The sequence below is a fragment of the Opisthorchis viverrini genome (assembly GCF_000715545.1).
Source record: "Opisthorchis viverrini unplaced genomic scaffold opera_v5_146, whole genome shotgun sequence".
Taxonomy (NCBI): domain Eukaryota; kingdom Metazoa; phylum Platyhelminthes; class Trematoda; order Opisthorchiida; family Opisthorchiidae; genus Opisthorchis; species Opisthorchis viverrini.
In genome coordinates this window covers 933,038-949,274 of record NW_008751801.1, presented here as the reverse complement: position 1 = coordinate 949,274, position 16,237 = coordinate 933,038, and the positions used below count along the sequence as shown (strand labels likewise).

Sequence of the window (16,237 nt, the reverse complement as noted above, 5' to 3'; positions counted from 1 at the left end):
AACTGAATCCTGGGGCGGCCTGTGTGCAGCACATTCAGCTGGAGAACATCATAAACGAGAGATTCAATTGAGTCTCCCGTGAAAACCAAATAGATTTGCAAGTGAGTGTATTTCTCGAAATCCATCATTGTCTATTCTCGGAGCATTTAACCAAGATGGCAGGGCACAATAAGACCTGTTAGCAGCGTCTTTCTCTCTATGGTTTCAAACCCTAAGTAGTGAAGAATTTTAGTTGGTCATTTTGATTCGTCAACTAGTTTATAAAATGAAGTTCCCAGTTTCTCCTAAAGCAATAACGGGGAAAGTTCGTCCTTCTTCCATCAGCTGCGTTGGCAGTGGTCGAAATTAATAAAAAAAGGACTAAGCATGATGTAGGATGTCTTTGGTTTTCATCAAAAAACACACGGTTGGTTTTGCATAGTAGCCTTCCCATCTTGCGCTAGACGTTTCGTCGCCATATCGATAAAACTCGTTTCTTTTCTAGTCAACTTGGTGGATAATTTCGTGACATATCACTGAAGCGTTTGTGTTAGCAACAAGAACTTGTGTCGCTCAGTGATCAGCCACATTCGCGGTTGAAACTGGTCATTATCTGACTGGAGTTCGAAATGCTAAGAACTGTTCTATCAAAGTTGTGTCAAGTGAAGTACTCCCAACGCAACGAAGAACCAAAGCAACATACATCCCAAAAAAGACCATTCCTAAAAATTACCTAATTGTTTTAGTTGAAGAATAAGGCCCCTCATGGAAGGTACAGTGTCCATCAAAGTTACGGGAAACCAATAATTTACGTACCTCAGATCTCGATAATAATACAAACTGGGGCAATGGTATTATTATTTTAGCACCCGCAAATAACAAACCCCCCTGATAATAATTTCCATTACCGTCCACAGGCAAATTCAAGCTGCGGGGCGTGAAGTCTTCGGATATATTTCCAAAAATCAAGGCGTGACACTGAAAGTTGTAGAAGGATATACATAACTCAGAAGTTCCATTACCTCTCATGAGACTGCCCTTACCTCTTTGGAAGCCAGAAGTGAATATCAGAATATAACTTGTAATGGGTGTTCCAGGGTGTCCCGTCTTTCACATTATCCGTCAGAATCTCAAAGAAATAATTGATTTACATCCATTATATCTGGCGGATTAGAGATTCTTTTTTGCTCGATAAAGGGCTATTGAATAATGCTGTGTGGTTAGTTGGATGACGATCTGACTGAAACCTCATCAATTAGGTGTTTATTGTCCTAAAAAACATATGCTCAGCGTCTGTGATAATTCCAGGTTGAACATTATGCAGAGATTATCCAGGGAACGATTTTCAGCCCTTAAAAATTGAAAGTCCGTGATAAAGTCATTGATTCGGCAGTAAGCTCCGACTAATATCGTAAGTATAATATGTATCTTTGTACACGATCACATTGGAGCGCTCCCAGATAGTCGGAGTGGTTAAGTAGCTGACCAAGGATTACTTTTACGATCTTAAATGAAGTTCATCAACAACATCTGTGGCAACCTAGGCGTTTGCAGCTAGGAAATGCACTCTACTCGGCTTGTCATGTCCCAAGGATCAACAAGGCCAAAGATATCACCAGTTGAGTAACCTGCGCCAACTTAACGAACAGTGAATCCTATTCGCTTGTCTTTCTACCTACTCACGAGTAGCACAAAACATGTGGATTAGTCATCAACACTCCCGGAAAGCGGCTCATACATGGAAAGTGCACTGAAGAAAACACAATCTACTCCAGGAATCCTCTTAGCGCTATCTGTGTGATGTACTCCATGGCGTTTCTCTCAATCACGAAGGTGGTCGGACATTGTTCTGTATAGAAGATCACGAAGTTATCTGCGAAATGATCAACTGTGATTGTGGCTTGTGAAATGGAGTATTGGAGGTCAACGTAACAGGATTGTTTCATCTACCAACTCTGTAGGGATCACAGTCTATGCCAAATCAACCTACACTTTTCATAAGGTGTTCCAGCCACGTAAGAAATCGTCACCCAAGCAACATCTAAAAGAAGGAATTTATTCCTAATTTTGTTTACATGATCAATGGCTGTTACAGCCTTGATTGGAAACCTATGCCTCTGAAAAACTTTGAAAGAAATGGTTTCGTTGTTCAGCATCTTTTCTGATACGAACCCTGTACACCTGCCAGATCCACCAGGAATCCAAAGTAAAATGATGAGCATAAACAAAACGGTCACTCCGTGTGTGGCTGACATAGTCTCTCGTGACTTTCAGTGTATCCAACCAATCAGAGAAGGCAAGCTTTTATACATTTAAAACAGGTCGTGACGTGAACAGAAATATTTTCTGGCCAGGCACGATTCACGTCGCTTGTTAACGTCTTGAAACGCAGGGATTTTACTAATACTTCTCCCATGGAACTGCCGTTTTACACTGCAAAGTGCTAGGTCATTTATTCAGTAAGAGAGCAGAAAGCAGAAGAAAATTTTCGAATCCATACATTTCTATGCCTTACCCGATTTGACGAATGAAAAATATATCCTGAGCTAAAGGACTAAAGACTCGGGCACCCCATCGGTGAACAATTCAAGTAGCGCAAGGCCTTTAAAGAATGGTTCATTCAACTTGAAGAAAAACGCAAGTAGTCGAGGATAACTTGGTGATTTTTTCTAATACTGGCAATAAATCCAGCTACTAGTACGCCATCTACAAACGCAAGATGACATTTACAGTGTTTGCACCTTCTGCCATTACTGGCAATAATAATGGTAAAAATTGGTTTGTGGTGACTACAGAGCATCCGTTTTCATACGTCTGTTGGATTCTGACTGAGCTCAATCCAAAATTGAAGAATGCCTTTAAGTTATAAACAATTTCAGTGTACCAACCTTATGGAGGTGTGGTGTCTTATCTGATTTTAGAATAAAAAGAATGAAAAGCCTTCGGTATTCAATCTTGACCTTTATGTTCGCTCGGACCATGGTCTTTGCCTGTTTGTTACAGCCTTTTATGCATTCTTCATCATCTGGATAGCACTCAACGAAGATGGTCCGAAGAAAATATTTGTTCTCTCAACCATAAAATTTCGTGAAAAGAAAAGGTGCAAAGTTCCTCTCTACTCGCTTTTAAGCGTACGAAATTTAACAGTGTTAAATGAGATTCAGAATTGGACTGTCACAGTGAATGATGTCAAAGTCCCCCATTCAGTGCCCCCGCCACCCTCTGAATATTATTCAGATATTGCTACTTGAAAACGGCCACAATTTCACTAGCTTTACTTGTCCCCCTAAATTTGGTGGCTGGTAAAAAACAGCAAACAAAAAGTATTTTCTGAATGCAGTCCACAATGGAGGCCGGGAGCATCTGGTTAACATATAAACTAAAGTTTTACCTTGCGATTTTTCTCCTGAGAAACACAACATGTCAGCGACCTGATGCTTGTACTGATCTAATTTAATAGGGGAAAAACAGTGAGAAACCAAAAACTTTCCTTACCAGGAAACCGAGAAGGACCAGTGGTACGACCACAAAGAGAACGAGAAAATTCTGGAAGAATTCAGCCAGAGCAGTTGAACAGCCCTGTGTTAGGACAGAAACAAAAACACCATGATAATTTCATCGAATTTTAAGCAGTTCAGGTGGCACGATCGCCCCATGTTAAAAGCCCATAATTTTCGGTTCACAAAACCATTAGGGGACGATGTACAAGGCAGTGAGTTTATCATTTCCCTATAGTACATAGTTGTTAGTTTATATTCCATGGGCTTGATGGTATGATGAGCGTATTTATTTCATGTATATTGTAATGGCATATGATCAATTCCAGTGCAATGTGGCAAGCTGCAACAACATTGGGGGATAGCTTGTTAATAGAATATTCGAATTTTAATAAACCTTTCTAATAGTTTCCTGCCCAACCAGATGAAGTATATTTTTATAAATTCAGTTGAGAGAAGAAAGTGACCTTCATATATTGATACGGGGCAAAAATGTCTGGTGTTTTTTGGATATAAAACACCGCACTCGCCTGAATTTATCACTATTTGGTGGACGATTACGTGCACATACTCGTTTAGTTAATTCAAGCAAAACAGGCGATGTATCTCTCTGTCACGTTTCTGATCTTCTGTCGTCTAAACAGCCGTCAGAGCGAATGCTACTGCAGCCAGATATTCACGGTGTGATCAGTTTTTATGGCAAACCTTGGCTATTTTCCACTCTGATGAAATAAGTGCGATCCATTTTGGCAGCTCAAGGAAATGTGAAGCGCTGCAGACCGAAATGAGGACGTCTTGGACCCTGAAAGTGAGTGTGAATATAGCAAGCAAGACAACTGTTCCGAGAAGATATCAGTAATGGAAGAAGTTTGAAGCTAAGATTGTGTCATCCAAGTATGCCAGATTAGCAGACAGGTTGTGCTTATGGAGCCGAATGTTTGTAGCACCACACAAACAGTGTGCAACAATCTCTCACGCAACGTGCTCGCTGTCAGTTAACGATTTTGCAGTTAGGATAAGACGCTGTTCAATAGGGTCCTGGTTACCGAAGTGATCTACTAGTCTAGTTGATTAAGCATGCCCACCAAGAAAAGCTGAAGCGGCGTAGAGCACCTCCCACCTGCTTCCACCAATTAAAAGACAGGGCATTTTTTCCATTCTCCCGTACGTCGTCCACTCATGGAACCTTCGCTCGCACATTATTCACTGACTGGGATATTATTCACTTACAATGGGCACCTCAGTGATTTTGAACCATTTCATATGTCCACCTTAAGTACCACCAAGCCAGGCTGCGACATTTTCGAAAGTCAAGGTTGTCTCTGGAAAAGCACATGTATATTCACTTAACAACATAATCAACTATCCGCTGTAACTGCTACAAGAAAATCGGACAGTCCGTACATCACATAGGACAGACACTTTGGTAATCTGCGCATCTGCTTCACAAACCACAATAATCAAATGAGAACAGCGATAGTGGCCAGAAACTTGAGTACGTACTCTATAGGACGGACGCAGGCTTTCTGCATACAACATTCGCCAGATGATTGCCTTTATGAGCTGCTTTCCGTTCTATTGAAATATGTTGGGGTTCTTTGCCTTATTCATCATAATCATCAACGACAGCCTTATTCTCCAAGTATAACTTAGTAAGTGGCTCCAAGTGCCTACTTGCTGTTACAGCCATGATGGAGAAAACTCATCAAGCCCCAGGAAATTATCAATTAATACTTCAACTTCCTGCCTATTTTTGTGTAAAAATACAGGCGACTGGGGATACAATAAAAAATGGAAACAGAAACTCTAGATTCTGCTCCAGCAAACCCATGTGCCAAATTTATTTGCGACTCAGTGATTACCATCCAGTGGGATTCCAAACCTATTGGCTTTTACTTCAAGAGTAATCAAGATAAAATAAACATATTCCCACACAGCTTCTTGTGAGATGGCGTGAAGACTGTGGGTAACGCTCTATTATATTTCTTAATCGGCCACTGGTTTAGGTCTTATTCTGGCAGCGCACCTTTTACGGACCAACGTATTAAACGTTAGGCTTGCAGCCTCATTTCAGATCTTTTCTCATCAGCTAATAGTAACGTGTGATGGAGCGATGACATTTCTAACAGTCGCCTGTTGAATGCCACTTAACTGAACTTAACACATTGGACCTGGATACAAAAAGGGGTCAGTCAGTCGAATTGATGGAGTACGAAACAGTTAGCCTAAATAAAGATTCTATAAACTAGAAGGTGGAAATGTGTTAACCAAGTTTTCGTCCTGTAACTGAAGCCTTTCTGTGCCGAAAGGTCCAGAAGAAGTGTAAAACTGATTCATTCTCATCGGGAATCAGCAGCAGCACGGATTTCATAAAGATTTAACCCAGTAAATTCAGCATGGCAGTTTGATTACAACCATTCAACCACGATCGGCTGATCACTAGTGTGATTAAATCGCCATTATTCAGGACATAGCGCCTTTCATCTTCCAGTCAGTAGATCCACATCAAGTGGTTTTAGGTGATGACTTGCTCCTCAAGCAACGACTTCTCAGACGAAAGCTTCACTTACTGAGTGAATTTTGTTCTTCCTCAGAGTTACCCATAGATTGATGGTACTGTGAGGATATTTGGCAGTTTTCACTTAAGGTTCCACTCTGTAAGTGATCAACTAGTGAACCCAGTAGTGACGAATAGCATTTCTGTAGGCTGGTAGTTGGTAAAGTGATTCGAATGAGTTGGATGGGAACCATATGACCTAGATTGCGATGTACAAATCTACAGAACTTAACCATCCTCCAAGAAGAGGGTAGCTTACTTCATGACAGGGTAAGACAAGGGTTTTTCCATTCATGGTCTCTGCACCTTTGTACCGCTTGCTTACCATTTTTAATTTATGGAAATTAAAATCTGGCACTGAAAAAACCAACCGATATTTCAGTTGCTCAGAATGTGTGTGACCTTCGGACTTAAGGCTAAGAACTTCTGTTTGAATGTGACGGTGATACCGCTGATAGCCTCAGCGTTAAAGCTTGTAGTGACCATCGGCAAAGACGAGTGTCAGTCGTTCGTCCAATTTTCGTAAAGGGAAATGAAACTTGCTAATCTGTCATCAAATCCATGATAGCATCACTAAATCAACCAAGGGAGTAATGAACTAATTTGCCCAAAACAGCTTTGGAGCGTGCATTTCAAAATACAGCGAATTCTGTTACCGGTGACCATAAGTTTATTAAAAGGGTTTCAAATAGGTAGCGCACTTACTCTAGCGTTGATGTACTGATTGTGAATCGGATCCAGTGGCCCATTTTGGCAGGCTGTCAAATTCATATAATGCAAATTGTTCGCAGTTCGGAGACAGCATGAGGCAGGGACCTTGATCGGCCGTAAAGTCACTTGGTTTTTTCGATCCATTGTAGGCCCTTCCTGCTGTAGTCCGATCCGTTGTCGATGATACCACACGGAACGAGAGTACAGATTGGCTTGATAATCGTCTATAGCGCAGCATTGAAGCTTCAGGGTTAGAGCGTTAGTGAGAATAGAAAATCGATTCATAATCGAACGATGTGAACTAAAAGTTGATGAAAAACGTTGCAAAATATGAGCCACAAAAACTGTCTGGTACCAAAGTGGGTCGATTAGTAATGTTGCAGGAACTGCTGCACTTTTGCCACACTAAACTGAGTGGGTTTGACGAAGTGGCTGAGCCAGTATTCAGCATTTTTTATTAGTCACACAACTATGGTGATCTTCATTATACGTGGCCGGTGAAGAAACAGAGTGGCTAGATCCCTCGAGGCAACCTCATCTTTGATAGGAATGCCTCCAAGGCCGCAGCTGGTAGAGGAAGCAAGGTATTGGTTTGCACCTCTCGGAAATACTTTCGCTATAAAATGGAGGGAGCTCACTACATTGCCTCTCGGTAGAAATTTCAGCAATCTACACTTCCTCACAAATAACCTTTAAATACAATGTGACCCTTCAAGCGATTACTCACATGACATTTTTTATTCTCAATTTTAAATCCCACCTACATGTGTTTGGAGTCTGCTTTTGATATTGCGCAATTATAGTCACTCCCAGCCATTCGCTCCCTTTATCCCATAGGTGGAAACTGTTTAAATGTAATCAGTAAACTCGTTCGAAAATTGACTCAACATTTATTAGTAAATTTGTGTGCCGATCACATCTCACAGCGAAATTGGTGATCAAATGGACACAGGCAGTTGATTTTTTTCTGGTGTCCTAGTTTATTGCCATACACAGCGTCTGGCCCGATAGCAGCAGACATTTGATATCCAAACCGGTTCATGCATTAAATTGCCCGGATAAATGATATCTATCACACGTGATGCTTTGCTGATGATAGCGTCAACATACCGTGAAATCAAGCTGATATCAGAGGGTTTATGAACACCCCGGTAGCAGTAAAACAGACAGAATTGTCGCAAAGGAAGTAGGCGTCCAATGCCTGTGGACATGGTGTAGAAGATCTTGTTAAGTTTGGTTTGGGATAACTCCGGACCATTCGCTGATCTCTATCATCCTGATAGAGGACGAAACTCAACGCGCGTTTTATTGACGAACACAGTGCGCGGTCGATAGAAAAATAGCGGAAACAAAGTATGTTATTAGCCGCACTAGTTCAAATTAATTTTAGGATAAAATATGTGAGGACATTGCGGCGTATTCCGCAAACGACAGTTTATGCTCTACCGCAACTTCAAAACGTTTCAAGCAGGCAGTTGGCAGTTAAAAGACAAAACAAGGCGTCGGTAATTTTCTCGATTTTTTGTTAAGGTATCAGATGGCTGGTGAACCCTTGTCCTCAGTGGATTAGTAGTCCATCTCTCGGTTCAGTCGATAGCAACATAATTATTACATCCGGGGAGTGTGCACACCAAGCGTTCTTGTTTCTTAGCGATTGGGGTACTTCTTGATTGAAATAAGTTATGAAGGTCGTTATGAAAATAGCACACTGATGTGCCTCTCATCGTCATTATGGTTGCTAGTTTGGTGGCAAATGCAACGTTTACAAAGTTTGGTGTATCATCCAAGACACCACATAAGGAGTTTATGGAAACCAGTGGTCAGTTTGCTAGGCAGCATACAACTCATGGTTGCCCGTTGTGAAAGATTCGGCAGAGACTGAAAAACGTCCGGGTTGTGACGATACATAAAAGAGAGCAGCTAAGAGCACAAAGCGGTTAGTATTAGAAAGGGTCGTGAAAAGCTTACCATTTGATAAGATGAATGAACGATAACGGAACTCATCTATACTTAAAACGACCCTACATAAAGCTGCTACCGTGACGTGGGGGTCGGGCTTGAGTGTTGCAATGATCCCACGGCTACAATGGGTGGAATTTCGTTCCACAATTTTCAACCAAGCCATGAAGGCCAAAGCGGAGCGGGCAGACCAAGAGCAGCGATAATCAAAACTACGCGTATTCGTGCTACGAGCCGGTCTGGGGATGAGGTTGTGCTGTTGAATGAGATATGAATGTTAAGGCAGTAAAGTGTACTCCCCGGGCGACCAGTGCGTCCATACTCACGAAAGCAACGGTGCTTACTTGCCGGAGGAAAGGTGGGCTAGAAAAGGTCAGCCCCAAACACCGGACACCCCGATCGTCAAATGGTTGACCATGACCGCCGGCACATTATGAAGGACTTTTGAAGAAAAGAGTCTGCTGTTGCTCAAAAGCACCTGCTATAAGCAGCCGCATCAGGATTGAGACAGTAATGCCATAATTTCCTGTGCTCTCGTTTAAAGCCAGCCTCCTGCAGCCGAGCAAGTCAGACTATTGACTCCTAGTCTTCGGGGTAGAGCACTGCATGCAGCAGCGCGGGTCAGATCTATGAGTCAGAGAATAGACGCAGGTTCTCCGAACAAGATTACACATCCTCCCACCGCCTATGGGTCCAAATTTGGAATCAAAGTCTCAAGCTGGGTGTCTCAACCAAAGTCCGTTCCTCGGTCCAGGTAATCAGTAGCATCGTTTGCACACAACGTTCTCTTTTCATCGTGTCTCTTTCGAATTCCTTTTCACCACACAAGCAAACAATTCGTTATTTGATTGTCAGTGGTCTCACCGATGTGCTTGAAGCAACCCGATGCTCATTAACAATAGACAAAATAACAATGCTAGATTCACGAGCTTCCCACATCTGAACCGCAAGTCATATAAACAGAGAGTCAACGCTTGCCCATACCTTACACTCCCCCAAAGTTGATGTATGCCATGTCTCCAAACCACGCATATGAGACCCGATCGCGGTCATACATCTCAGAATGCCAGGGACGAACTCAGCTATTTCACATTTCATTCTCCATTTGTCCGAAGAACCAGAAGCAATGGCTCGTGGAATATATGGCGTGGGAGTTGCACTCAGTCGAAGAGTCAAAGGTGGCTTACTGGGTTGGATCCCAGTGAACAGTCGTCTTTAGTCGTTCGGTTAGCCAGCTGGACCACGTCCAATGCCTTTCGGCACAAAAAGCGGTACCAATTTGTAGTGACCATATATGCCTCAACGGACTGCAGCTCTGACCCTGGGAAGGATATATTCTATCAAGAGATATTTGGCGTCGTTCATCAAGCAAGAGACACCGACGCTACGATTCTTGTGGGTGATATAATTGCCCAGGTGGGTCATCTAAGATCCATGAGTGGTCGATGCGTAGCACAAGAAGAGATAAGTGATATCTCAGGTTTTGTGCTGATCATCACGCGTTTCCTGCTAGTAAGAACTTTTAGTTCACACGTTTGCATCACGTAAAATGGCTGTTATTAAGCGCAAAATGGACCAGGTGGAATCACGTAACTATCACCCTTCCGATGGAGAACAACACTTCGGAATGGTCGTTCTTTCTGGGCCAGACCAACTACTATTTACAGTAAGCCAACAGTGGGCTGGTAGTGAGCACGTGGATGAGGCACGGCAAAATGCGAAAGGAGCTATGCTAGTGGCGCTCAGGGCTCTGTCCGAAGTTTCCGATACGGCCAACTGATCACTGGATATTGTCGAGATCACTGGCAATGTTTTTTGTCAGGAAATCCATACCGGCAGACAAGCAGCGGAACGAGCACGCAAATCTCTCAAAAACCAAATAGTGAAGAGCCGAAGAAAAGCCCAAGAGCTCTGCTGAAAATCGAAAGCCAACGAGACGGGGGAGACCGCTGCTTCCGTGAACAGCAGCCCCCAAAACAAGGTGATACAATCGACTGAGCAGAGGAACTCAAAAGTAGTGCAATGGAAAGGGCGGCCCATTAATTCACTCACAAAAACGCCAATTGGAAATATTCGCTGAACACTTCGAGAAATAGTTTAGTTGGCCTTCTTCAACATAGTTTCTAAGGATTTTTCATACGGGCTATTGATTATAAACCTTAATCGCGCCTCAGAGGAAGGAATAAAAAACAAATCATGCGTGTTAAAAGTGAGAAGACACCAGGCTCGGATGGCTTGCATCCAGCCCTCTTCAAATAAGGCGGAAAATACCTGATGGCCCATCTGACAAAGCTCATTGATGCAATATGATATAGACAGAAAACTTCCGCAGAATGAGATACATCGAGGGTCATGCGCATCTTTGGAAAGGACGTGTGGACACTGAAGAGCACCGTGGCATCAGCTGTGGCATATAAGTTGCTTTCCGGCCTTATCCATCAAAGTTCGACTGAACACAGTGAGAGGCGCCAATAATATCTCCAACCTGTAACAAATTCTGGAACACCAAAACTGCTTTCAGCAAGCAATCTCGAACAGCTTTTTAAACATACTCGCAGAAAGGAGAGATTAAATAGTGGTTTGGAAAGGAAATCTGAAAACCATCACCACCCGTCTCTCTGGATGCAGACTCCGAGACGGAACACAGCAATGTTCAGAGACACTGTCACACATGTCCCTGCCTCACCCTCAGTGGCGTCCATGCATCCAGGCTGTTGCATTTAATGAATAGCTTCTCTGTCTATATCCCTGATGATTGGTCCACCGACACCCTTGTATTGACGCATCAGTCATAACAGGTACAGCCTCCAATGCGTATCTATCTATTCCGCCACCCACCCCACCAAACCATCAAGGAAAGAAAATGTGACTGTTGTAATCGCTTTACAATAAATTCGAGATTTCTACAACTGTAGAGTTTAATCATAATTTTCGTGATATTCGAACTGTCGGGTTCTATATGGTAGTTTAGAAATTTGTGTCAAAATCACCTTACGCACAGCTATTGACAAAGATGATATGAATAGTCTCTTTCACGGTCGTTCAACCTCAAATTTGCCGTAGGTTATTTTGGCAAATAACACTGGTTTTAGGCGGGAAAAGAGGGTCAGTAGTCATTTCCAAAACTTCAACAGCTCCGCTTTTTAACTGCTCTCTGGCTGCAGTTCACTCGTGTAATTTGTCTAGACAACTTGATTCGTGCCGAGTTATGTTGGTATATTTGAGGGGACTATCAACGCCAGAATTCTGCTGGGTATATGTGTTTGTCTTCCGAATCCCCTAACAGCTCTGTGATTCACACCTGCATTTGGTAGGGAAATGCAATGCTTTTGCAGAAGCTGCCATTTTTAATTGGTGGATCGTCAGGTCTTATTTATTGATTAGTTTCGCATGATCTTTCCAAACTGCTCTGTGATTTCCTTCCTTTGTCTTTTTTTCACGTCTGATTGGCATCGTGGTGAATTTAGTTTCGAAATACTGATATGACTGTTTGGTAAGGTGATCATAGTACCGATACAAGACCATGTTCGAAAAAAGCGCAAAGTAGAACGTGCTATGTTCACATAGATCACATTTGTTACTGTGTTGTACCTATTCATAAACATACAGTCAGTTAAGGTCGTTTGTCCAAGCTTTATCTAAAAATGTGAATCCCTATACCCATAAAATATCGTCAACTCGGAAGCGGTTTTAAGGATGACCTAAACATTAGTGAACCAATGTTAAACGGATCTGGTTCAAAAGATACCGCTGAATCAACTTTTTTCCCAGCCTGCCTCAAATAGTTATCGTAGGTTTCCCGTTGTAATTGTCCTTCTGGAGTCAACGGATTCGCTTATTAGTTGCGCGTCCCCTTCCAGGTTTTCTTGGACCAGGTTTCCGTGTCTCATTAAACTGTTAAGCTAAACTATCTCTCATCTATCCATTTAAAGTGCGTATTATGAGTGAAATCCATTGCCTATATTGCTTTCTTTCAGTAGTTACCTCCGAAAATTTCGCGTTGCTGCAGTGTAGTCTGCACTTTTGAATCATGCGAGCTTACACCATATGCGAAATAGGAATTAGACAGACAGGAATTAGACAGATAAGATATTTGGGTCACTTGTCAAAGGTGGGAAGAATGACCACTGGATTTACAAATTCAATTAATATCATTCCGGTCCTGGAACCACGCGCGCCCAAAATCGCAGATTTTCGAATCTCTCTCACCCTTTTTGCTGCGCCGCCGCTCCGAGTGCCACTACGCTCAAACGTACGTGTACCGGTGTAGGAGGACGCACGTAACTTCTTTGAGAAATCAGCAATCGGTTATAAGCCTCCCTTCTTATTCATTTTCAGACGAACGGTATCTATGTGTTATAAAAGTGAAAATGTGCCCTAATGAAAAGGCAAATTCGAGTTCGTTGCATACTATGCTGTGTTCGAATGCCCCAAATTTCACAGTCACGTATGGTAGTTGAAAAGATAATGATCTTTTGTGATGACAACCACATCCTAACTTAGTTCCCGTTGCTTTGGCCAGTCGAAACCGTCTGATTTTAACAAACGAAATAACGAAGCGCTTATCGTGCTTATCTTATCAGATTTTGGATTCGAACTGGAAAACAAAACGACTTTCAGGTCAAGAGACAGATTAGTTGCTTGACAAATCCGCAGACAAAACGAATGTTGCACATTTGATTAGAAAAGCTAAAAGTTGTATCGAACAACTTTGATCATACATCTTTTCTGAAGTGCGTCACTTGTCGAGAGTGGCGGTTAAAACTCGTCTCTTTTTTCGCCTCCTGCTCAGCGCAGTATAATCGACAAAGAACAATCATGTCCTCGGCTTATCCGTCCCCAATCGTCAGTCTAAACAATTGTACTCAGTATTCAACAGGACGTTCTTTTCCAAATCTCTAACTGTTTTGGATTGAATCGTTTTGGATCGAATCATCAGTGATTCTAGACAGCTTAATTATGCCATATTTACCAGGAACAATTTTGCATGCATTTTAAACTCAGGGTTGTTGCCCCAAACGACCGTTGATGCGGGTACACATGGCTGATGCAATGGCGAACAGACAAATGAGCTTTCTGTCTGAAGGACGGGAGTCCGTGTGTTTCATCCACAGTAATACTGAGCTTGGTTCGGAAACACACTGTAAATGAAAATCGTAGTAAGCCGGAAAGCACCATAATATAAAATTTATTGGCTTGCGTTCCCAAAACGCACAACAATTAATCAACTGTCAGAACCAACAGAAAGCCATTTTTGTGCATTTTCCACACCGTACGTAGGAAAGCCTGCTAGTGTTAATCGTTCACCAGGCTTAAACTTGGTGAAAAATGTCTTTATAAAATATGGGAGAAACAATGAAACAGCAGACTTCACAACTATACCCGTCAGATTGAACGGAATGAAGGTGTTTATTTTATTCTACCGAACAAGTAGGTTGTACTAACGCACTGATTCTTTTGAACTCCCGATATGTACACCAAAGACGTGGATTTCTTCCAAACTGTAACACTGGTATTAGCAGTATTTTCCGCCAGCCGTCTGACGACCCGAATCATTCGCCTGTGGAACATCTTACCGAGTTAGGTTGCATATGCGCTATCCGTTGTTTGCTGCATGCATTGTTTTGGGCTCAACTCTAAATTCGCCAGAAAACAAGTAGCATTTGCTAGTTCCTTGTGATTGTCCAATTGACCTTGGCATCACCTTCATCTTATTCCCAATCATCTGTGGCGAGTGTACTGCTTAAAAATGACATGATTTCTACGCAGAGGTCTGCTCGACCTGTTGGATTCTCTGTTTTTTAATCCCATGCAACAGCAGAATGCCCGAAGGACCTTAAGGATTTTTCCCGATGCAATCATGTTTTCAAATTAACAGGACTTACTTCAACCTAGTGGTTTATAACTAGCAATATTTCATATATTTTTGAGTAGATGGATCTTTATTGACATCTCCAGTGGCAAGCTGAATAACGTATTCGTCCTGTCATCAGGAACGATGAGGTCGAATGCGGGAAAGTTCAAACACGTAAAGACTTTTCTTACTTCGTACGTCAATTCGATGGCTGAACACAAGATAACGCGCACATTGACAGGGATAGGCAGCCAATGAATTCAAAGTAGATCTGACAAGCCACTCAGTGGATACTATTTGAAAGAACATTTCACAGTCGTTGCCCGTCTACCGCCGGGTTGCACCGTTTGAAGCTCAGAAACGCAGTCACCTCCTCTAAACAAGTGTGCACCAAATTTTACGCGTATCGTTCATATGCACTACAGAGTGATGTGAACAAACGATTCGAAGAGTTTGCATGAACCACTAGTTGTGATGCCTTTTTCTTTAGGTACGTAGCATGAGTGCTACTACAATATCTACTTCAAACACCGTAGTATTTTTGGAAACGACTTCTGCTGATGCTTGAGAGAGATTAACCAGTAACAATTTTTCCCTACTGTGAGGCTCACCAGGTGATGGGATCTGGGAATTTCAGCGACATTTTCAGTAGATAAAGGCGCCAGTTTGCACGAAGTCTCACGCGTCAGTTAAAGGCTACTCTGTCCATCAAGGACCAGTCTGCTTTGCAGGAGATATTTCCCTACATAACTACATTTTCCGCCCGAATTCGCCCTTTAGAAAATCATATTCTAGTCTGATTTAGTGGAGGTCACTTGATATGAGCAACATACCCACAACTAGCATCGTAAATGTTCAATACATTTGACTAAATCCGGCAACGTTGGAGCGTCCTTTCAAACTGTCTTTCTTGTTTCAACCAGGCCGACTGCCTATTTTATGACAGTATTTCGATTGGCATGATCAGAACGCTTTTACATTCACTTAGTGTTTTCTCTGATTTGCTTGTTCCTCCAGTATTCAAGGAGGTCTGGTGAAGAAATATCGGAAAAAATTAACTTGTTGTGAGGCCTAAACACCTACAACTTCACCGGGGATTTCAAAGATTGTGTGCTTTTTTCCTTTTTTTCCTGGTTTAAAATTGAAAGTGTGTAGTCGAGACAGAACCCCAGTGTTCCATCCACTTGACCACAAGCGACGTGACCAAGATATTTCTACAAAATCCATGCATAAGATAGCACTATGCACTCACTGCCGTGGTAGCCCGTGTTCATTTGCCTTGTACTGTGGCCCGGGTTACGTGCAACTTGAACTGATGCCCTCGAATACTCTAGCTAGTCATTTTTAGGGTTAAATTTTTTATAACTGTTTAATTTTTCCTCCTCAGAGTCTGAAGACCAGTAAGGTCCTATAAGTATTATTTGGCTGGTTCCCAATAGGCTATTAAAATACGATGACCCATGACTCTGTTTCCTCTAAAGTAGCTACAAAATTGTTACGCGTTTTCTTTACGCTACGATTCGCCACCGCTTATCATGTGTTCGCTGAATTGATGTTTTGTGGTTCCTACCACCCTATTCACCGTCTGTCACAGTCCTGCTTTTTGTAATAATCCTACAATCCCAACCTTGCTGTTGTACTACCAGCGCTAATTCTGATGCGTCAGTTGCCTGTTATTCG

The 16,237-nt window shown here is 42.3% G+C and overlaps 1 protein-coding gene across 1 annotated transcript in view; it reads right to left on the bottom strand.

The window, feature by feature from the left end:
• Nucleotides 1–16,237, bottom strand: part of T265_06753 (hypothetical protein) — a gene marked incomplete at both ends in the record, with an annotated part of 48,114 nt that overhangs the window by 889 nt on the left and 30,988 nt on the right. Inside the window, 2 exons of the mRNA XM_009172098.1 lie at nucleotides 3,475–3,558; nucleotides 6,739–6,987. Coding sequence (XP_009170362.1) covers nucleotides 3,475–3,558; nucleotides 6,739–6,987 — 333 coding nt within the window. The remainder of the gene's footprint in view (nucleotides 1–3,474; nucleotides 3,559–6,738; nucleotides 6,988–16,237) is intronic.